Source organism: Bufo gargarizans, chromosome 1 (assembly GCF_014858855.1).
Source record: "Bufo gargarizans isolate SCDJY-AF-19 chromosome 1, ASM1485885v1, whole genome shotgun sequence".
NCBI lineage: Eukaryota > Metazoa > Chordata > Amphibia > Anura > Bufonidae > Bufo > Bufo gargarizans.
Window position 1 is genome coordinate 38766644 of NC_058080.1, and position 22779 is coordinate 38789422.

Here is a 22779-nt window from a genome sequence, read left to right on the forward strand (position 1 = left end):
TTATGGATTCCGTTACCACGGACCATAACACAATGCCTTTAGAGGCATTTCCATTATTCATTCAGTCATAATGGAAGTCTATGGGCTGCATAAACGGGAAACCGGACGGAGAGGAGTCCCCTGCAAAACGGGAAACCGGACGGAGAGGAGTCCCCTGCATAAACGGGAAACCGGACGGAGAGGAGTCCCCTGCATAAACGGGAAACCGGACGGAGAGGAGTCCACTGCAAAACGGGAAACCGGACGGAGAGGAGTCCCCTGCAAAACGGGAAACCGGACGGAGAGGAGTCCACTGCAAAACGGGAAACCGGACGGAGAGGAGTCCCCTGCATAACGGGAAACCGGACGGAGAGGAGTCCCCTGCATAACGGGAAACCGGACGGAGAGGAGTCCCCTGCATAACGGGAAACCGGACGGAGAGGAGTCCCCTGCATAACGGGAAACCGGACGGAGAGGAGTCCCCTGCATAACGGGAAACCGGACGGAGAGGAGTCCCCTGCATAACGGGAAACCGGACGGAGAGGAGTCCCCTGCATAACGGGAAACCGGACGGAGAGGAGTCCCCTGCATAACGGGAAACCGGACGGAGAGGAGTCCCCTGCATAACGGGAAACCGGACGGAGAGGACTCCCCTGCATAACGGGAAACAGGACGGAGAGGACTCCCCTGCATAACGGGAAACAGGACGGAGAGGACTCCCCTGCATAACGGGAAACAGGACGGAGAGGACTCCCCTGCATAACGGGAAACAGGACGGAGAGGAGTCCCCTGCACAAAAAAAATAATGCACACCAGAAAATCTGAATGTATTCATTTTCATTTTTTACAATAAAAAAAATGTAAAACTTTATACTTTAGATTTAAATCAGCAACAATTCTAATAGAATTGGGGCCAAAGAACAGAAAAATCTTCCGAATTATATATATATTTTTTTAATATAAAAAAAATAAAAAATAAAATAATCATGAATGCATTTCATTTTTTTTTCAAATTTTTTTCCCAGTTTTTTTATGATGAAGGTACAGGGTTGGAGAATCCAATGTGCCCCCCGTGCCTCAAACGTCTGTGTGCCTTACAAATAATACACAACAAAATAAATAAAAAAGGGGAGGGGGGGGGGAACAACGACGACTCAACTAGTTGACAGAAAGCAGCAGCTAAATAGCAAGAAAAAAAAAAAAAAAAAAAAAAACAGGGTTTATCTGGGCCCTTAACTGGGAACATTCATTTTCATTACGCGCGGTATATTCTGGAGCGGAGCGGCGCGCAGTTTTGTTTTCATTTGAATTATCTTTATTTACAGGGCAATGAATTTCATGGCCAATTTCACTGAATTTGATATGGCGCCCAACTGCATTAGCACTACAAGGAGGCAAAAAAAAAAAAAAAAAAAAAATCTATCAGATAGCGGGATGCTAATTTCTCTCTGGGGAACAAGACCTTTGTTTTCTGATTGCACCGCATTATAGGGCAGTAATCGCCCAGAAAATAGCAATTTAAAGGTGTCACCCGACTTAGAAGTCGTTCGTTTTGATACTTTCAACATATTCATCAATCGTTGTTATAATCCATCATCAACTAAAATAAAACAATTTTCAAAAAGGAAAATAAAAAAAATGTGTAAAATGTACCTAATTCCTGTAAAATTGGCCTTTAGAGAGATTTTGCGGAAATTCTAAAACATGTTATTCCACTCACTTGACACATTTTTCAGTAAGGTAAAAAAAAAAATATATATATGTTTTTAAAATTCCAGTACAAGTCGTTCTTTCTAGTGACCGTGTAACATTGCATATGAGGGCTCATTTCTTTTTGCGGGCCAGTCTGTAGTTGTTGTTGATACCATTTTGAAGTAGGTATGACTTTTGGATCACTTTATTCAATTTTGTTGATAAGGCGAAGTGATGAAAAAAAAATAATATGAAAATCAGCCTTTTTTTTTGTCCTTTATGATTTTCACTGTACGGGATAAATATGATCCCTCGATCTTGGCGCGGGGGAGCTGTTCGGGAGCGGTTTTCACTGCTCAGATGCCATGGTCGCAACTGACCACGGCATCTGAGGGGTTTAATGTCTGTGACCGTCGTTATCGCCGACCATGGACACTACCCTCCTGGTGTTGGCTGTGTAAAACAGCAGGAACCCTGGCGGCTACAGCGCCTACTCAGCTTCTGAGCGAGACTTCCGCTGAGGGGTTAAAAATGAAAGCGGCGGCGCGGCAGAACGTGGCGTGTGTACACGCGGGTTAATGTGGTGACAGGATGAGCAGTTTATGTACACAACATACAGAATCAGTGCCTGTATAAGGGCTGCACGTGTGTGTTTTATGGAATATCAGATTAGTAATATATATAATGCTAAATAAAATGACCGCTCATCTCTAGGCCGGTCGCCATCAATGGGTTAACGGAATGAGAAAGTGACAGCTTATAACAAGCCGACAAAAACAATCCCGTCCTATGTCAGAGCGTGAATGATCTACCCGCTCTATTTACCAGGCTGGAGAGAAAGGGTATTCTGTGTGTAGGCTGCTCCCTCTAGTGGTCATCATGCAGAATGCACAATGGAAAAATATTCAAGGACCGGGACAATTTTATTTATTATTTCTTCCCTGCCTTCCAAGAGACATAACACTTACTTTTCTGTTCAGAGTTTTTTTTCCTGTCAAAGTTTTTGGGGTTCTGATTTTACAGTGTTCACTGTGCGCACAACTTATTCTGTGGGTCAGTACAATCATGGTGATACAAAATTTATATGGTTTTGATTATGTTTTTCTACGTAAAAAAATAAAATAAAAAAATTCTAAGGTTTTTTTTAAGTGTTGGCATCACCGTATTCCGACACCCATTACTTTATTACTGTCTACAGAGCGGAGTGCTCACAGGGCGAGCTGTAGTTTTTATTAATACCATTTTGGGTTATACAAGGCTTTTTGTTCACTTTCTATTCCTTTTTTTAAGGGGATGAGGAGACCAAAAACAGCGATTCAGACATTAGATTTTTTTTTTCCAATTCAGGATGAATCTGTACACCAATTATGCATTTTTTTTTATTGTTTATTTTTATATATAAAATTGGGAAAGGGGTTATTTAAATATTTGTCTTTTATACATTTATTTAACAATATTTTTCGATGGGCCATAGTTTCAGTCCACATCCGATCCTGTTTTTTTGCAGGCCGAATGCGGACCCATTATCTCAATAGGGCTGCAAAAAAAAATATAACATGTCCTATTCTTGTGCATTTTGCAGACAAGGATAGAACATTTCTGCAGGAGTTTAAAAAAACAAAACTGGAAACATACACACTGGGACGCCCGCATTCCCGGACCTGAAATCACAGCATCACACAATGATTTAGGATGCTGTGAGTGTCTGCCCTAACCATGATGAGTCCACTGTCAGGCAGGAGCTCACATAAATCATGATGATGCAGCGTACGGCATACATATTAGGACATCCTCAGACATCATCCACAACTCCCTCATCCGTCAGGCTAAACGCCCTCCTACCTCATCCAAAACTCCCTCCTCCTTCAGACGTCAGCCAAAAATCCGTCACCCCCAACTCAAAACTCCCTCGTCCCTCAGACGTCAGTCAAAAAATACCTCCTCCATCAGCCCTCAGCCCTCAGCCCAAACGCCATCAGCCGTCAGGTGTCAGACATCGGGTGTCATCCGTCAGCAGTCACTGATCCACTACACAGCGGTCACAGCAGCAACCTTAGTGTCTCTCCTTGTATTACAGGTATTTACTTTACTCATGGCTCAGGTACATTTTGTGTATGGTGGGACTCAGGGTGGGTGTCTCTGTCTCTTAAAGGGCCAGGGACATGGAAGCCATTTCATAAAAATTTATGGGATGGAACTTTATGACAGGTCTTTTTGACAGTTCCCAGCACATGGGCGAACTGATCTAACACATAGCGGTCACTGTCATAAAGTTCCATCCCATAAACTTTTATGAAATGGCTTCCATGCCCCCCCATGTACTATGCACAGGGCAGCAGGGAGAGCGTGAAGTCCTATTCACCGTGATAGCGCTATATTCGGGTGAACAGGACAAGGGATGAAAATATCCCAGGTTCTAGCCCCTAAGGGGGGAAATGGTTATTAAATTTAAAAAAATTAAATAAGTATAAATCACCCCTTTTCCCAATTTTACAAGTAAATTATATAAACAATAAAACATTTTACATATCGCCATGTCCAAATAGTCCAAACTATTAAAATATAAAAAAAATATCTCCTATGCGGTGAACACCAGAACAGAATTTATTTTTTTTATAAAAACTGAGCAATTCGTCAGTTTTTAGTCACCTTGTCCCCCCCAAAAATAGGATCGGACTGTTCGATTATGGGCCTGACATTACATAAAAATGCGGAATGCACGCGGCTTTTTTGGCATTTTTTATTTTTTTTTGCGTGGTATCGATTATCGCAATACTTTTATCTGGTATCGAAATCAAATCAAAATTTTGGTATCGTGACAACCCTAGTCTGAAGTAGCACAAAAAGAGAGTTAAAGGGGTTGTGCAGTCGCAGCATAGGTCATCAATATCTGATTGCCGGGGGGGCGACATCAGGGACTCCCACTAATCAGCCGTTTGAAAATAAGGCAGTGCTCCTGTCTCCTCTTCAAACGGCTGATCAGCGGCGGGTACAGGGTGTCGGACTCCCACCGATCAGATACTGATGACCTATCCTGAGGATAATAAATACAACCCCTTTAAGCCCCACCCCTCATCTATAAAATAGAGTTAAATCCCATGCACATGAGGCTGTATGGCAGCTCAATACCACAAGGCCTTCATCGGCTGTTTCAGCAGCTCCCATAAACTACAACCGAGAAAGCCACTTGCATGCACGGCCTCCTTCCTTCTGGTGTGCCAACAGAGGAGAAGGGGACCGGATTCTCCCGACCGGTGGGATTCCTGGAAGTGCGACCGGCAGCTATCAGATATTTATGTCATATTAATCTGAAATGTATTCAATATTTTAGATTGAAGTAGCACTGTGGCCCTTGGGACTGGATTCACTCTGACCCCCGTGGCCCAGGAATGGTTGTGCAGCCTTGGCATAGCTTGAATCCCTGCTTTATCACTGTCTACTGCAACCTGCTATGATCAAGGCACACATGGGGTTAAACAACGAAGAGGCGCCCCTTAGGATAGATCACCAATATAGGAAAAGTGGAGAACCCCTTTAAACACACCCATCAGCACTCCATCTCCATGACTGAAGCATGAGTCACCAGTATTGAATGCTGGACTATTCATTCTAATTGAAAAAGCCAAGAAGACGACTAGAGAAATGTCTCCAAGAAAAAAAGACAAGTCCAGCGGCTCTGCCTTACTACTACTGATAAGTATTTTTATATTTCTATTATTTCATATTTATTTTATCATTATTCTATTGCATTTATTTTCCGGGGCCATCGGCACTATCCTTACACACCATGCGCAGCGCTGATAGCATGTACAGGGACCTGCTGCTTCCTACGGAGGCTGAGGAGGGTCAGTCCAGGAGGCCGCCCGTTACTCACCAGCTCTCTGCCCTGGGTCTTGCACTCCACATTCATCTCCTTGTGCTTCTTCATCACGGCTTCTAGTTTCTTCTTCACATCGATGGCACACTTCAGGCTGTCGCCACTTACTCCGGCCTTCGTGAAAATCTTCAGAATAGAAGCAGAAAGTTAGAAGAAGAAGCAGCGTCTGGATAAGTGGACAGATAAAGCCGCCACATGGGGCGAGGGGTCCAACAAAATACTTCAGGTACACTTCGCACGGATAGCTGAGCGTTCAGGAATTCTTGGCTGTTCATTGTAAATGGCCAGTTGGTGAATTTTAACTCATTAATAACCAATGTCATGGTTACGCTGAGCTGTATGCGATACTTAACACAAGCGGTATGGTAGTTCCGAAAACAGCCATGTTTTTGGCTACAATACAGGACCTGTCAGCTCTCCTAATTTCTCTTCAATTTCTCAAGAAAATAATAATTCTTAAGCACATTTATTGAATATTATGCTGTTCCCGTTATTCCACCTGTAAATGTACGATATAAACTGAAAACTGGATGTTACTTTCCCCCCTGGCCATACACATTCTGATACTGTCCAATCAGTGCTGCCAAGGTCAGTGTATAGGGATAAAGCCAATGGTAACGCCCAGTAGACATTTTAGTCATATACTACCAGGAGGAATAACAGAGGAACATCACACTGCAGAGTTCTAACAAAATATTATTTCCTGGGGAATACATTTGCTAAATTTGAGGTCAGGGAAGAGGGCAGCTCCTCTGTAAGGAACACGGATTAAGGCCTCATGCACACGACCGTTGTGTGTTTTGCTGTCAGCAAGTCGCGGATCCGCAAAACACAGATGGCGTCCGTGTGCGTTCTGCAATTTGTGGAACGGCGCGGACAGCCTTTAATATACCTACCTATTCTTGTCCGCAAAACGCAGACAAGAATAGGACAGAGACTTCCGGTTCCGGCGCTGAGATGGAGGACGCGGAGTAAGTGAGCTCTGTCCTTCCCTCGCCTATATAGAGCTCCGGACGCGCCATATCAGCGGAACAAAGGTCGAGGCAGGGATCCTGGCCGCCCCAGAACACCCTAGCAGGGGGCTCATGGATAGGTACCTGCTCCGGAGCGGCAGGAAAGAAGTACGGAGCGGCGCTGCACTCACTATTGCCAGCGTGCCAGACAAGATGGAGGACCCAGAGCCGGCATCCCCATCGAGCGCAGTGGAGAGCGTCATAGATGCCCTATCTAACTCGCAGCCAGAGGAGTTTTCGGACGTGTCCAAAATTAATTATAAGGCACTGGCCATTGAAGTTGCCAGACTTCTGGCTCCCGATATAAAAGAGACTCTCTCCAAAACGCTGGCCTTGTCCCTGCAGCAGCTAAACGAAACAGTGGCGCAGCATGACACGTGCTTGGCGGACCTGGAGCAACGTTGCACATCTATTGAGGAAGAGTCATCCAAATCTAGTATTGCCATTCAAGAATTACAAAAGCACAACATCATCCTGAGGGATCGCCTCGAAGATTTAGAAAATCGTTCCAGACGAAACAATTTGAGGCTTCTCGGCCTACCGGAAGGGGTTAAAGTACAAGCTTTGAAGGAGCTATGTGAAACTGACCTCCCAAGAGCTTTGGGGCTGGATGGCAAGCATAAAGTGGAACGGGCACACAGGGTCGGTCCACCCCCAGATCCGCGCAGTTCCCCTAATCGGGACAGTAATAGCCTCTCACAGAGACCCCGTCCAGTCATCATGAGGTTTTTGGACTATTGCGACAAGGAGGCGATTCTCAAGGCTTATAGAGCCAGGAGGGGCTCATTGAAAATTAGAGGACAGACCATATTGTTATTCGCAGATTACTCGGCACAAGTCGCTAAACAAAGGAGGGAGTTCAGTAGCCTATGCTCGGCCCTGTTCCGCCGACAAGTTAAGTTCCAGCTGCTGTATCCAGCCACTCTGAGTGGCCATGTTGGATGGTTCTACGGCCACTTTCAACGATCCCTCTACGGCGACAGAATTGCTTCAGGACTTACTGACTGCCGAGGACGCGAGGGATTTGGCGGGCCGAGATGACTTTAACTCCCAGAGGAGGGAGAGAACAGGTGGCCTGGATGGGAAGCACCTTCCTCAAAGAGACCGTGATCGCGGAAGCAGAGAGCAGCCCCAGGGAAGAGGTCGGATGCCTCGTGTCAGTTAAGGACTAACCAGCACTGGTTATGGTGAAATACAGTAAACTGCTCTCCCAGAGTCTTGGGTAGATATGGGCATAGTTTTATTATGGGCGATAACATGGGCGCTAACATGTTTTAATATGTTTCAGTTATTTAGTTTTTTTTTTATAATGTGCAGGCCGCCAGTTTCACTGTATACGTGACGTACTATGACGTAATAGTATGGCTGGGTAAACTAGGCGAGGGATTGAGAGTTCCTTGCAGCTCAGAAAAAAGGAAGTCCTAATAACAGAAATAACAAGGTGAGGAGTAGGGATTACTTGGTAGTTGTTACTGACGCTTATCGTTCTACGGATAAAGGAGGGGAGGGGATTCCCTAGAGGTGCAAGGGATTTGTAGGTCGATATTCCAGGGAGACATAGTTTGATAATAGTATGGCAGGGGCACAAAGCTTTGGGGTATTGTATTACGCATCGCCTAAGGTAACAGGAACATGAAGGTCATTTCTTAGAATGTGAAGGGCCTAAGATCACCCCAAAAGAGGTGGATGGTACTGCGTCACTTGAAGAGGGCCAAACCAGATGTGGTGCTACTTCAAGAGACACATCTATCAATGGGGGACTTCGCAAGAATGAATAAGTTGTGGGTAGGCTCAGTGTATGGGTCGGCCTCAGTAGCCAAAAAGGCCGGAGTGATGATCCTTATAAATAAAGATCTGAATTGTCAGGTTCAGGAAACATCATATGATGAAGGGGGTCGTTTGAGTCATATCCATATTGTAGTCCAAGATGTCCATTATAGTATTTACAATGTTTACGGCCCCAACAAAAATAATGAGTTTCTTTAAAGATCTGGAATCCAGACTGCTATCTGACCCGTGTGAGAATAAAATCGTAGGGGGAGACTTTAATACTGTGGTGAAACAGGAAGAAGACAGGCAGCGTAATGTCCCTTTACAGGTGAGGACCAACAAGCATGACAAAGCATTGGGGAGGCTGATGGAGGGAGTGTCTTTGGTGGATCCATGGCGCCAGTTGCACCCGGATGAGAGTTCCTATTCCTTCTATTCTCACTCACAGGACTCCTGGTCCCGTATTGATTATATGCTGACCAGTTTTAATCTGTTGAGGAGGGTGGAATTGGCTGAAATTGGTGACTTGGTGATATCTGACCACTCCCCAATCTGGATTCAGTTTAGGGACACATACCCTAAGGGCCAAGACTATTTATGGAGATTTCCCTCGCAATTAATAAAGAATGAGGACTTTGTTAACAAATTGGTTGCCTGGTGGGAGGAATACATGGGAGATAATCAGGAACACGTTAACTCACCAGATCTGCTATGGAACGCCTCTAAAGTGGTCATTCGGGGTAGGATCATGAGTTACGTTTTCGGTAGGCGGAAACAAGCTCAAGCACGTTTCGAGCAAACTAGTAGGCTAGTGCGGATTGCATGCCAGGAATATAGGAGGATTCCTACCGCAGCGAATAGGCAGAAATGGATGGATGCTAGGAGTGCTTTTGAGGCCAATGAGAAGGACAGGGAGCTGCTAAATAACGCGAATCTGTCAGCAACGCTGCACAAATACGGAAATAAGTCGGGCGCCTGTTGGCAAACCTAGCAAAAGGCAGACGAACTCCTCAGCTCATAGGCGGGCTTAAGGGAGGGAATGGACGGGTCATTACCGACCCGTGCCAAATTAACTCAACGCTAGGAGATTATTATGAGGCATTGTATCAGGACGACACTACGCCTGACCTTACCGACTCTTTATTGGATAAGGTCAAATTACCGTGCCTAACTACGGAACAATTACATTATCTTAATGGGGAGGTCAGCTTGGCAGAATTACAGTCTGTTATTACAAAGTTGGGAAATGCTAAGGCGCCTGGCCCAGACGGATATACGGGGGAGTACTACAAGACATTGTTAAACCAGGTGTCCCCGGTCCTAGTGAAATGGTATAACGAAGTTTTAAATGGTACAGCGTCCCCAGACAAGGAAAATGTCTCTTATATTAAACTACTTCCCAAACCTGGTAAGGACCCCTTATTGCCGGGATCTTACAGGCCGATATCACTTATCAATGTGGATACTAAAATACTTTCAAAGATTATTGCGGATCGTTTGGCCACCATTTTACCATCAATCATCGGCAAAGAGCAGGTGGGTTTTGTGCAAGGCCGGTCAGCGGTTACCAATATACGTACGGTGTTAACAGTGTTAGATAGAGTCTGTCACCAGCCAAGGCCAGGTGAGGCTCCAGCCATGCTCACCTTAGATGCGGAGAAAGCATTTGATAAGGTGAGGTGGGCATGGCTGGAGGCAGTTTTGGATAAGATAGGTATTACTGGGACTTTTAGGATTTTCCTCTCAAAACTATACAGACTCCCCAGAGCTCGGATATATACCCCAGGTTTCCTATCCAAGCCATTTTACCTCCAAAAGGGGACACGCCAAGGTTGCCCTTTATCACCCCTCTTGTTTAACTTGTCAATAGAGCCGTTGGCCAGGTTCCTATGTCACTCAGATCTGTATGAGGGGATAGGGATAGGCACTAGGCAGATAAAGGCAGCGTTGTTCGCAGATGATATAATATTATTTTTAGCCAATCCAAAACTGCACGCGGAACGGATTTTCCTGGCGCTTGAACACTTCGGATCTTATTCAGGGTATAGATTAAACGCCTCGAAATGCGAATTGCTAGCTTTGTCCCAGAGGGATTTGGGAGGATGTCTGATGCCTAAGCACTTAAAGGTAACAAAAGCGAAAGGGAGTGTCAATTATTTGGGAATAAAAATAGGCAGGGATCCACACTCACTATATTCACTAAATTACCCTCCTCTCATTGCCAAGATCGTGCAAGAGCTAGATAGATGGCAAGGATTGCCTCTAAATCTGGTGGGGAGGTGCCATCTCATCAAAATGATGAGTGTGTCCAAGCTCCTTTATCCACTCCAGACCATTCCATTGTTACTGCGACATGCAGATATCCAGTTGTTGGAAAGTAGGTTTATTCGCTTCATATGGCAGGGTAAAAGGCCCAGAATATCTCTGGATAAACTAAAACTTAGGAAGGAGGAAGGGGGCCTAAACTTCCCGGATCTTAGGGGTTACAATCTAACGTGCATAAGCAGACACATTTTAGATTGGGTTAATGGGACGAATCACTACTCGAACCTGGCTCTGGAAAGAGAATTGGTACTGCCTTGGGATTTGGTGGCCCTGCTACATGCCAAAAGATCCACTTTGCCGGTACACATCAAGTCCTCCCTGGTAGTTAGGGACACGACAATTGTATGGAAAAAACTTAGAACCCATTTTCACCTTCCATACCAGATTTCCAAGCACCTCCCCTTGAGAGGCAACCCTACCTTTAAATCAGGCATGGATAGTGTGTTCTTCAAGGACTGGGCCCTTAAGGGGGTAAACAAGATGGGAGACCTATTCCACGAATCTGAAGGGAGGTGGGTGACCTTGAGCGAACTAGAGGGCAAGTTTTCGCTAGGAAAATCAGCATTTTTGCAGTACTCTCAAATTAGAAATTATTGCAGGAACCTTTACACCAATTTCTGGGTAAAGGGGGGGCGAAAACTGAAAATTGAGATTCCAATTGTTATGTGTGATTTGCTTTCTTTGCTTTATCTGATTTAATGCAATGCTGAATGGAAGAAAATGTAATACTTCCTAATTGCTTTATGACATGCTATTACTTTGACATTGTATGAGTCTCATGAAACTTAATAAAAAGATATTAAAAAAAAAAAGAATAGGACAGGTTATATTTATTTTTTTGCGGATCACAGAACGGAGCAACGGATGCGGACAGCGCACGGAGTGCTGTCTGCCTCATTTAGCAGCCCCATTGAAGTGAATGGGTCCGCATCCGAGCCGCTAAAACTGAGGCTCGAATGCGGATCAAAACAACGGCCGTGTGCATGAGGCCTAAAGGATAGGACACAACACCAACTAGTACCTGAATCCAGGACTGAACGGCAGGCCAGTACTTGTTCTTTGCCATCTTCCAGGCATCCGTTAAGCTGTTCAGAACGTCTGTATTATCTTCATTCTCGTTTACTTTCATATCTATGAGAAAAGGTCAAGTAAATGCTTGTTTTCGCTCTCGTCCCCCCACTTCGGCTCCCTCTCCCAGCATGGTGCGCACAGACATAGAGAATAAGAAAAACTGCAGCTGCATCCCCCCCCCCCTCCCTCCCCAGGTCACAGACACGTTATCAGCTGTACTAACATTGCCCCCCGTCCCGCAAAGCTACAGCTAAGAGTCACCTGTTGATATTTCGATGTCGAGTGCGTACGAGTGAGACCCCAGCCCATGTTCTCTGATGAAAGACTCTTCCACAGGTTCAAAGCCGTTGTCAGACTCGTCGGAGGAGCTTTCCTCGGCTTCAGGTCCACGGCTGGTGCTGGGTATGGTTAGTGTGGGCAGGTCCTTGCTGCAGCATGGTTGCTCGTCGTCAGGCGCATTGTTTTTTGTCACGTCGCCATCTTTTTCATCATTCACCAGGCTGAACTGTTCAGGATCTGGCAGCAGCAAGCTGAAGCAGTTCTCCATCTCTGTGAGGCAGGACTGGATGTCCTCGAGCATTTCTAACGGAAGGAAACAGAAGCCCATGTATTACTGTACGTTACTGCGGAGGGGAAGAAAGTGCGGAGCGTGTCGCAATGCAAGCAATACAGTTTTTGCCCAGACTTTCCTTCTTTCCTGGAAACAGTACAGCTGCTTCCATAACCCCAGCCACCTCCGGGCCACCACTTACAACAAGTATTCCCATTGGCTAAGGTGAAAATACACCTTTAAGGGTTTTTTTTTTAGTAAAGGGCTCAGGATGTGTTAAACGAGTATTCCCATCTAAGCCATTGCCGCTAGGATATGCCATCAATGCCACATACAGCAGGTGAGGGTTCCACCTTTGGGACCCGCTCATATCTCCAGAACGGGCCAACCGAAGTGAAGGGTGAGCAGCTGTGCCCGTGTGGCCACCCTCCACTGACCACTACAGCAGTTTGAACATTAGCAGAGCGCTGGCTTGGCTATTTCTGGCAGTGAATGTGGGGGCAGCCACATTTGAGCGACTTGGTCTGTCCACCGCGATAGCTGGCTATTTTTGGAAGTCCCATAGTAGTGAATGGAGAGCAAGTCGCGCATGTGCAGTGCAGTGATAAGAATGGGTCCCAGAGGTGGCACCTACACCTATATGACATTGTGGGCATATCCTAGCCATATTGCATCAATGTCCCAGATGGGAATAATCTTTATACAAAAAAAATAAAAATAAATAAATGAAGAATCGATGCTCACCTCATCGATTCCTATGCTTTCCAGGACCCCACCGATCTCTGCTTCCTGGTCCCATTTAGACACACATGAAATGACAGAAGATGCTGCTGAGCCGATCACCGGCTGCAGAAATGACCCGTCTTACCTGATTGACCGTGACCTGTTCTCCTGATTCAGAGGAAAGGGGGCGGGGGACAAAAAACATCAGTTATGATCAGTTTGTGTCAGTTGCATCCGAGATAAGTTTTTTTTTAACAGAGAAAAAAGTTCTATATGAAGGACTTTTTCCCCCGTCACAAATAACTGATCTCTAAGGGAAGTGACGCAAAGTGATTAGAACTGATGCTCAGAATAACGGATCCTTTTTTTTTTTTTTTCTGTTCTTCTGACCCGACCTTAACAGAAATCTCCTGGCATTTCCTGGGTGTCGAGACAGGACCAGGAAGCAGAGACCCTGCAAGCATCAGCATAAGAGCAGCGGAGGAAAGGATCAGAGAGGTGAGCATCGCTTCTTTTATTTTATTTTTCTTTAAAGAGGTTGTGTCACTTCAGTAAGTGACATTTATCATGTAGAGAAAGTTAATACAAGGCACTTACTAATGTATTGTGATTGTCCATATTGCTTCCTTTCCATCGCACTAAACACTGCTAGTTTCCATGGTTATGACCACCCTGCAATCCATCAGTGGTGGACATGCTTGCACTCTATAAGAAAAAGTGCCAGCCTCTCTAGTGGCCAGGACTGCGGGAGCTCACATAGGCTGGTGCTTTTTTTCTACAGTGTGCAAGCACGGCCACCTCTGCTGGATTGGAGGGCGGTCGTAACCATGGAAACGAGCAATGTATCATGTGATAGAAAAACTAATCCAGCCAGCAAAGGAAGCAATATGGACAATCACATTACATTAGTAAGTGTCTTGTATTAACTCTATCTACATGATAAATGATACTTGCTGAAGTGACACAATCCCTTTAACTCACTCTGAGCCCTTTAGCTGGACAACCCCTTTAAAGAACAAATACAATATATAGGGGAAGACTCTGCCACACGCTCACCTTCCATTTCAGTCTGTGCTCTCTTGGCTTTCTCTTTATAGATATTTTCTAAGCGTTTCTGCTTTTCCTCTTCTCTTTTTCTCTCGGCTACCGTCCTGGACCTCACGTCCTGGAAGTCCACCTGAAATGTCCACAATGTAAACCAGATGCTCAGATACTGAGGACGCTCTATACAAAGGACATAGGGTGGTGCTTTTTCTTAAAGTGTACAAGCACGACCGCTATTGATGGATTTCAGGGTGGTCGTAACCATGGAAGTCAGCAGTGTATACTATGATGGAAAAATTAACCCAGCCAGCAAAGGAAGCAATATGGACAATCACAATACATTAGTAAGTGCCTTGTATTGACTTCCCCTACATGATAAATGCTATTTACTGAAGCGAGACTATCCCTTCAAGGCCTCAAACCATCCAGGAGCAGCTACCTTTTTGTTCTTTTTCAGAAAGTGGTATCCCAAGGACAGCTTCTTGTAGGCTTCCCCAAACTTCTCATGCCATTCTTGTACAGTCTTAATGGCCAAAATCTTCAGTTTCTGTGCCACTTCCTTGGGAGGAGGCAGTGGCTGGTCAAGATCCGTCTCCACAGTCAGCTCCAAAAACTCCTGAAAGTTGGAGATCAGCAGCGTCCTGAACAAGTGCGACCGACTGAACAGCTCGCCGACTATCTGGAAGGCGGACAGGCGGATCTCGGCATGCTCCTGGTTCAGCTGGGTCATCAGCAGGTGATAGACGTGTCTGATATGTGCATCTGAAGACCTGAGAAACGAATGGAAGTGTTAGCTGTGCGGCCTTCACACAGGGTACATGAAGAATGCTCAATTATTCTACTTAACATGAAGAGTAACTTCAGAGCTGCGCTCCCAATTCTGATAGCTGCTTATGGCAACTATTACAGCTAAACCCTTCCTGTATGACGTCCCTACTGCAATGCGATGTAGTAATACTGGCGCAGGAGCCGTGCCCATGCCCTCAGCAGGGGGTACCAGCAGCGGTTTAGGACGTTATCCTACTCCAAAGTTACCTCCAATTCTATCCGTTCAACGGCATACATGCTGCTGGAATTAAAGGGGGTATTCCCAGCTGGGACACTGACGGCTTATCGCTAGGGTATGCCATCAATGTCACATAGGTGCGGGTCCCACTCCTATCTCCAGAACAGGGCTCCCAAACTGAACAGAGGGCGGCTGCGAATGTGTGGTCACCCTCCGCTCACCGCTATAGGAGCTCTGGCTCGGCTATGACCAGCATAAAGCGGTGAATAGGAGGTGGCCGTGCTTGCACAGTGTGCTCTCCAGTGTACACGCCCATGGTGATGGAGGGCACGTCATGCATGCGCGGGGTGTTTCCCTTCACTACAGTGGTCGCGTTCTCTAGATGGGAGCGCGTCTCAGAGGTGGGTCCTACACCGACCTATGTGACATTGAATGCATATCCTAGCAATACACCATCAATGTCCCAGATGGGCCGACCCCCCCTGGATTGGTGGGGGGTCTGCACCCTCACTGCTCTGACCACCATATGTAGTGGACGCAGCTGGTTACAATGACTTCCATGGGGGCAGTGCAGGATGAGCAGCTCCGTCCACCGCGCACATAGGACAGAGCTGTCATTCTAGCTACTGCAGGAGAGCCGGGGGTGCGAGGCGTCACTGCCCCCTCCATGTGACACCGCCGTACAGCCGAGAGGTTATGTGGCCCCATCATGCAGACCCAGGTTATTTCCAGCAGAACACCTACCTGCAAATCTTCTTGAGCTGCTTGAGCTTTTCGGGGTTAAGCTGAGGCTCCCCGGATGTTGTCAGCGACTCCACCAGCTCCTCCAGCGTCGGCTCCATCCTCACATGTCTGAGGAGAGATACAAGATACGTCTCAGTCCCAGCTGTCCCAACTGAAAGTATAGTATTGTGCTTCGGGATACAATGGCCCCCCGGTCCCCAAAGCGGGACCCCCCGTTTTCCAGTATAGGACCCCGACCATACCCTGCAGAATTTAGCGTCTTTGCCATTTTAGGGTAACACTGACTTGGCAAGGAGTCTGCTTGTGTTCGGATGAGTGTAAGAGCCGGAGCTGAGAGCGGGCGTTCCCTCCTCCGTTACACCCATGTGCCGTCATATAGACAGGAGGGAAGTAAGGCGGGTTTATAAAACCGGAAAAACCGGGCGCCGGAACTGAAAAAAAGAATGCAATTCCGTCATAGTTTTATGGGTTTTACAGCGTCCACTATGGGGTTAAACTGACCTGTGCTGTCCGTTCTTCACAGCGATACCACATTTATATTGTTTTTTATTGTGTTTAATACTTTTAAAATAATAAAATCAAAAGTCTTTTTTTTTTTTTTTAATATTTTGACCCGGTAACTTTTTTTTACGTCTACAGAGCCGCTGCAACTCTGCGCTTTTCGTTGACGCCATTTTGGAGTGTTTATGACATCACTTTTTTGGAGCGCTGAAGCCGCCATCTTTTTTCTTCCGTTACGTCGTTCACCGCTCGGGAGAATTTTTTTTATAGTTCAGACGTTTTGTTACGCAGCGATAATAACGACCCTTACTTTTATTATTGTCCATTTTAAAACGTGGAAAGGGGGCAATTTGTATTTTTATATATTTTTTAGATTTTTAAAAACTATTCTGACATTATTATTTTTTTTAGACCCCCCCCCCCTCCCCCAAAGGGAACTTAAAGGAAACCTGTCACCGGGATTTTGTGCATAGAGCTGGGGACATGGGCTGCTAGATGGCCACTAGCACATCCGCAATACCAATAACCTGATATGTGTCCTGTATCCGGAGATGAGTCCAGCGGAAAGGAGCCCAGCACCGCCCCGCGTCCTCCGAATCTCCTCCTTGCTGGCTGACTTCACAGAGCTGGAGCGCCGAAATCTCGCGATGCGCGAGCTAGCGCATGCGTAGTTCGTTCCCTGTGCTGATGCCAGCACAGCGAATGAACATGATGCCGACGCTCTCGCATCGCGAGATTTCGGCGCTCCAGCTCTGTGACGTCAGCCAGCAAGGAGGAGATTTGGAGGACGCGGGGCGGTGCTGGGCTCCTTTCCGCTGGACTCATCTCCGGATACAGGACACATATCAGGTTCATTTGCATATCGAACAAAACGGGTTTTTAACACAATAAAGGCACACAGAGCTATGGGGACAGGGTATTGCGGATGTGCTAGCGGATGTGCTAGTCCCCAGCTCTATGCGCAAAATCCTGGTGACAGGTTCCCTTTAACATGTGAACGTCTGATCGCTTTTCCCCTAGACTGCAATGATTTACCACCGCAGTCTATGGGAGATTCACTACGTTCCTGCCACAGGCAGAGCCTAACAGGAACTTCACTATGGCAGGCCTCGGAGCCTTCAAAAGGCCTGAGGCTGCCACAGCAACCCAATGGCTAGTCGCGTGAAAGCCGGTAATTCCCCGGGAGCCGAGCGCTCTGGTTAAAGGGGTTATCCAGGTAAAGATAATGGAAACCTATCCTCAGAATAGGTCACCGTTATCACATCGGTGGGGGTCTGAGTCTTGGTCCCCCTCCTCTCATTGCTCCTGGCAGCTTTCCAAGCACAGCACCGTACATGGCACAGTGGGAAGGGGTTAAAGGGGACAGCAGGACAAGCATACCCTTTGTGGAGCTATTCTCATCAGGAGAGGTGTGAATATGAAGTTATATTCTGGACCTGGCAGAATAAAACTTCATATTCACACTGCTCCTGATTAGAAAGGATCTACAGGTATGCTTGTCCTGCTCTCCCCACCTCCTCCTTACTGGTGCTATCAGCAGTTCAGCATGGTGAAAAACTGATGACAGATTCCAACTGATGTATCCATACATTTCCAGAAAGTATAAACCAGGAACGGCACCATGAAGAGGAGGAGGGATGTATTGTGTCTGTACATATCTACAACCTGCGATTACGCGGTGTCCGGTGACTGCGACAGTACGGCGGCCGCAGTCACATGACACCATCATAGCTTATTGTATGTTATTATACTATTATCAGGATATAATCCTATACAATATAGAGCCTCCATCCTCCCCCTCCCCCATCATACCAGCAGGCGGCTTCCAGCACAGTACAGCCGCCCTGCATATAGAGTACCATACACATTAGCAGACACAAGCCGCACTGTCTCCCCCACGTACCTGCCCGCAGCTCACTGGACGGAATCCTGCCCGGACATCACCCACACAACACAGCGTCCTGCCTGGCCACGCCCATTCCGCTGTAAACACCGACGTCATCACGCTGGTAGCGGCGTCATTTTAGGTGGGTGTGGTTACGTGTCGTCATGGCGATACATACACATTATTGCCCTGTTATGAGCGCAGGTGGCCAATCGAATGAAATCAATTACAACTTTATTTATAAAAACTGCCGCAGACAAAACTGGAAACGTTTCCCATTGTGGCCAATTAGATGGCTGCTGTCTTTATGTACAGTAAACGTTCCCCTTCAGGACCATCCTTTTGGTTGCGGGACAAGTTGTACTTGAAAATGGAACTATTTACTGTTGCATATAATTAGGGATGAGCGAATCAACTTCGGATGAAACATCCGAAGTCGATTCGCATAGTACTTCGTTCCGTGGCTCCATTTAAGTCAATAGGTCCGCAAAAAAAACGAAACACATACGGAATTGCATCCGTATGTCTTCCGTATCCGTTCCGTTTATGTCGGAACCATCTATTGAAAATTTTATGCCCAGCCCAATTTTTTCTATGTAATTACTGTATACTGTATATGCCATACGGAAAAACGAAACAGAAACAGAAACACAACGGAAACAAAAAACAGAACAACGGATCCGTGAAAAATGGACCACAAAACGCTGAAAAAGCCATACGGTCGCGTGAAAGGCCTAATGCGGACAATAATAGGACATGTTCTATTTTTTTGCGGAACGGAAATACGGACATACGGAAACAGAATGCACACGGAGTAGCTTTTGTTTTTTTTTGCGGACCCATTGAAATTAATGGTTCCGTAAACGGTCCGTAAGAAAAAAACAGAACGAATATACGCTCGTGTGCATGAGCCCTTATGCGAATCGACTTCGAAAGTTTTATCCAAAGTCGATTCGCTCATCCCTACATACAATGTAGTGAGAAAAAAATTCCAAATGGGGTGGAATTATAAAAAAAATAAAATAAAAAATTCCGCCATAGTTTTGTGGATTTCGTTTTTACAGAGTTTCCTATGCGGTAAAACTGACCTGGTGCTTTCATTCTCCAGGTCGTTACGATTACAGGGAAATGTATAGTTTTTCTTGCATTTTAATAGTGAAAAAAAAACAAAAAACTTTGCATCAGCATATTTTAACCTCCATAAGTCTTATTTTTATGTCTACGGAGCTGTGTGGAGGGTCATTTTTTGGGGAAACAATCTGTAGTTGTTATTGGGGTGTGTATGACTTTTTGATCACTTTTTATTAGTTTTTTGGGGGGGAGGTGAAGTGACCAAAAATTGTCGAATCGGTGATTTTTTTTATTTTTTTCATTACACTATTTATCGAATGGCATAATTATTTTAATATTTTTTATTTATTTTTTCTCATTTAGGTTTTATTTAGATTTTCCAACATAACACATGTGCATTCTGAAATGAGTTTGAGGAACGGAATCCTTCCCAGGGGCCCCACGTTTTCACATATTACGAGGTGTCTGAGGACGTAATGCTGATGAGATCTTCCAATCTCTGATATAGGGCGATTTCATCAAACCACTGCTCAGGTGAGGGAGGAGAGGTAGATTTCCAATGCCTAGGAATCACCGCTTTCGCCGCTTGCACCATATATTTTAAGAGGGATTTCTTATATGCTGGGACATCCAGGACACAGTCGAACAGTAGTAAGGCATCTGGGGAATTCTGAATGGGGACGCCCGTGATTTCCTTGATTGTTTTATGCACAAAGTTCCAGAAAGAGCGCAAGCCGCTACAATGCCACCAAACGTGGATCATGGTGCCGTCCTCTGTAAGATATCTCCAACAACAATCCGACACTGTCGGGAACCATTTGTGGAGGATCGCTGGTACTCTATACCATCTAGATACAATTTTATAGCTCGTTTCTTGAGCTGTGGTGGAAATTGTGGATTTATGAGATAGTAGGAAGCATTTGTTCCATTGAGATGGGGTATAGTGGTTACCCAGATTCCGCTCCCAGGCCTGACAATATGGAGGAAGGCACAAGGAACGCCGGTGTATCAGTAGCTTGTACACGGAGGATATGGGATGTAGGATCGCTGAGGGAGAGACACACATCTGCTCAAACTCAGTGAGTTTTCAGGTCAAGGTGTAAGTCTTGTTCAAAAAGAAGTAGAAATGCTGGAGTTGCAGATACTCAAAGAAGTTATGGGCTGATGGGGTCTCAAGTATTTGGGACAGAGGTTTCAGTGCGAAGCCTTAGAGAACATGCCAGAACCTGATCAGGCGGGTTCTGGTGCCCTGGAGTCTGGGAGACCCACCCCTCCAGCTTTCTTAGTGCGGGTCATTATTTCCCATTTTAATCGCGGCAGATGTGAAACATCTACGAAGTTGAGACCAGAATGTGGATGGGATGCGAAGGGGGAGGGTCTGTAAGAGGTAAAGTAGTTTTGGTAACAGGGTCATTTTTAAAATACTAATCCTACCAAACCAAGAGAAATCTCGTCTGCGCCAACCATCTAGATATTTTTGGAACTGTTGGAGGAGAGGTGTGAAGTTATTCCAGGATATGTTATTCCATTTGGTGGCCAAGCGAAGGAAAAAGAGGCTTTAAGGGAGGAGGTCAGAATGTCTGGTAAGGAGAGGTTTAGGGCCTCTGATTTGGACATATTAATTTTAAAATTACACCAAGCGCCAAAGAGAGATATCTCCCGAAGCAAAGATGGCAAAGAAATGCATGGATTGGTTATGTAGAGAAGGAGATCATCGGCAAACGCCGCACATTTATATTCGTGCGATCCAATCTTTATTCCTGAGATGTCTGGATTGGCACGAATGGAGGCCAGTAGGTGCTCCATGTGCAGTACGCCGCCCTGCAGGGTATTGCGATAGTGAGGTCACGGTTACTTAGGCAAACGAGGATTGCTCTGGGTTACTCACAGTTTTTTTGAAAGACCCTGGGCAGGCGTACAGCAGTGATGGAGAGGCTGGCACAGGAGACCTCTGGGGCACTCTCTGTATTTAGGGACCAGGCCTGATGGTAGATGAGGTGCCCTGGATGTTGCAGGTGTTTAATGTGTCCGGGGGCAAGGTCCCTTTAAGGTTCGTGACGCAAGTGCCTGTAACGGTGGCACACCGATTTATGATAGGAATAATTGAGGAACACGATGTTGTGGTGAACCAAAACTTCCTTTTACTGGAAACAGTTAACTTTGTACAGTCTAGGTTCAGTTCCACATGGCAGTAGCAATCATAAGCAGGCTTTCACAAATGGCAGGTACAATGTTCTTGCAAGATACTCAGAGGGTTAAAACACTTACAGATCAGGCTGCACCTTTCCTCAGAAATCCTGTGCACTATTCCTCAGAACTCCTGTCTGTCTTAATCCCAAGGCCCGTATGCCCTATTGAGGGCTTTATCCTTGGTAGAGAAACTTCCTCAGGTATATATATATATATCCTTGCATTCAGTAAGATCCTTCTGCCCTTCAGCCCTCAGGTTGGCTGGTTACTCTTCTGCTCTGCTCTGCACTTTGGTTGTGGGAACTGCAGGTTTCTCAGGAGGTAACTTCTTCCCCTGGTGATCAGCTAGAAGCCTGGGCTGTCTAGCTGCATGTCAGGAGGTGGCCCTCAGCTCCTCTCTGCTGAAGTGCACACTCCCTTCTGTCTTTACCCAGACTCCTGACTACACAGCCCCCTTCCCTGCACAGGACCTGACTATTTATACTAGGGGTTCCCTAGCTCCCTCTACTGTCTAGGAGGAGGAACTACACCCTGATAGGCCTGATACACACATAACAGGGAAAAATACACATAAAAGCATAGCAATACACATTAAAATGGACTGTTAAATACAATGCCACTGTCCCTCAGGAGTAGGAGAACCACGTGGCCCAATTGACCCTTGTGTAGTGCCCACATCTACCTAGTGGGACACTACACATGACCAAGACGTATAGCAAGGGGGATAATGGGCATCCCTGCCGTGTCCCATTGTGGATTTGGGAAGGGGGGGGGGAAAGAGCACCATTCATTTCAACTCGAGCTGTGGGATGTTGGTATAGTGTTAGGATCTTTGACAGGAATATCGGGCCTATATCTATGTGTGAAAGAACAGCATGGATGGCGTGCCAAGATATCCGGATAAAGGCCTTTTCCGCATCTAAGGAAATAATCATGAGGGGGATCTTTTTTGATTTAGCATAATGGATAATGTCTAGGGTTTTGAGAGTGTTATCCTGGGCCTCCCTCCCCGGCACAAACCCAACCTGGTCATTGCAGATCAATAATTATTTTAATATTTTAATAGTACGGCATTGTCACACGATGCCCATGATGGTTTATTTTTTATTGTTTATTTTAATTTTGCAATAGTTTCCCCAGGGAACTTGAACAAACAATCATCAGACTGCTGTATTGGAGTCTATGAGAATTACACTATGTTCCTATGAAGCCCTGCCTGTCGCTCGCATACATTACCCCCGGGCACCTGGGGCCATGGCACTCGCTGCGCTCGCAAGCGGATGCCATAATTAAATACCCAACTTCTGCCTGTAATTCACAACGGGAGGCCGGAATGGT

The 22779-nt window shown here is 45.9% G+C and overlaps 1 protein-coding gene across 1 annotated transcript in view; it reads right to left on the reverse strand.

Moving 5' to 3' along the window:
* Positions 1 to 18293, reverse strand: part of UVSSA (UV stimulated scaffold protein A) — a 68531-nt gene extending 50238 nt beyond the window's left edge. Inside the window, exons 1-7 of the mRNA XM_044294917.1 lie at positions 18199 to 18293; positions 15795 to 15902; positions 14484 to 14814; positions 14057 to 14177; positions 11989 to 12309; positions 11678 to 11787; positions 5546 to 5674 (exon numbers count right to left, since the gene is read on the reverse strand). Coding sequence (XP_044150852.1) covers positions 5546 to 5674; positions 11678 to 11787; positions 11989 to 12309; positions 14057 to 14177; positions 14484 to 14814; positions 15795 to 15892 — 1110 coding nt within the window. The 5' untranslated portion in view covers positions 15893 to 15902; positions 18199 to 18293. The remainder of the gene's footprint in view (positions 1 to 5545; positions 5675 to 11677; positions 11788 to 11988; positions 12310 to 14056; positions 14178 to 14483; positions 14815 to 15794; positions 15903 to 18198) is intronic.
* Between the last annotated feature and the right edge of the window lie 4486 nt (positions 18294 to 22779).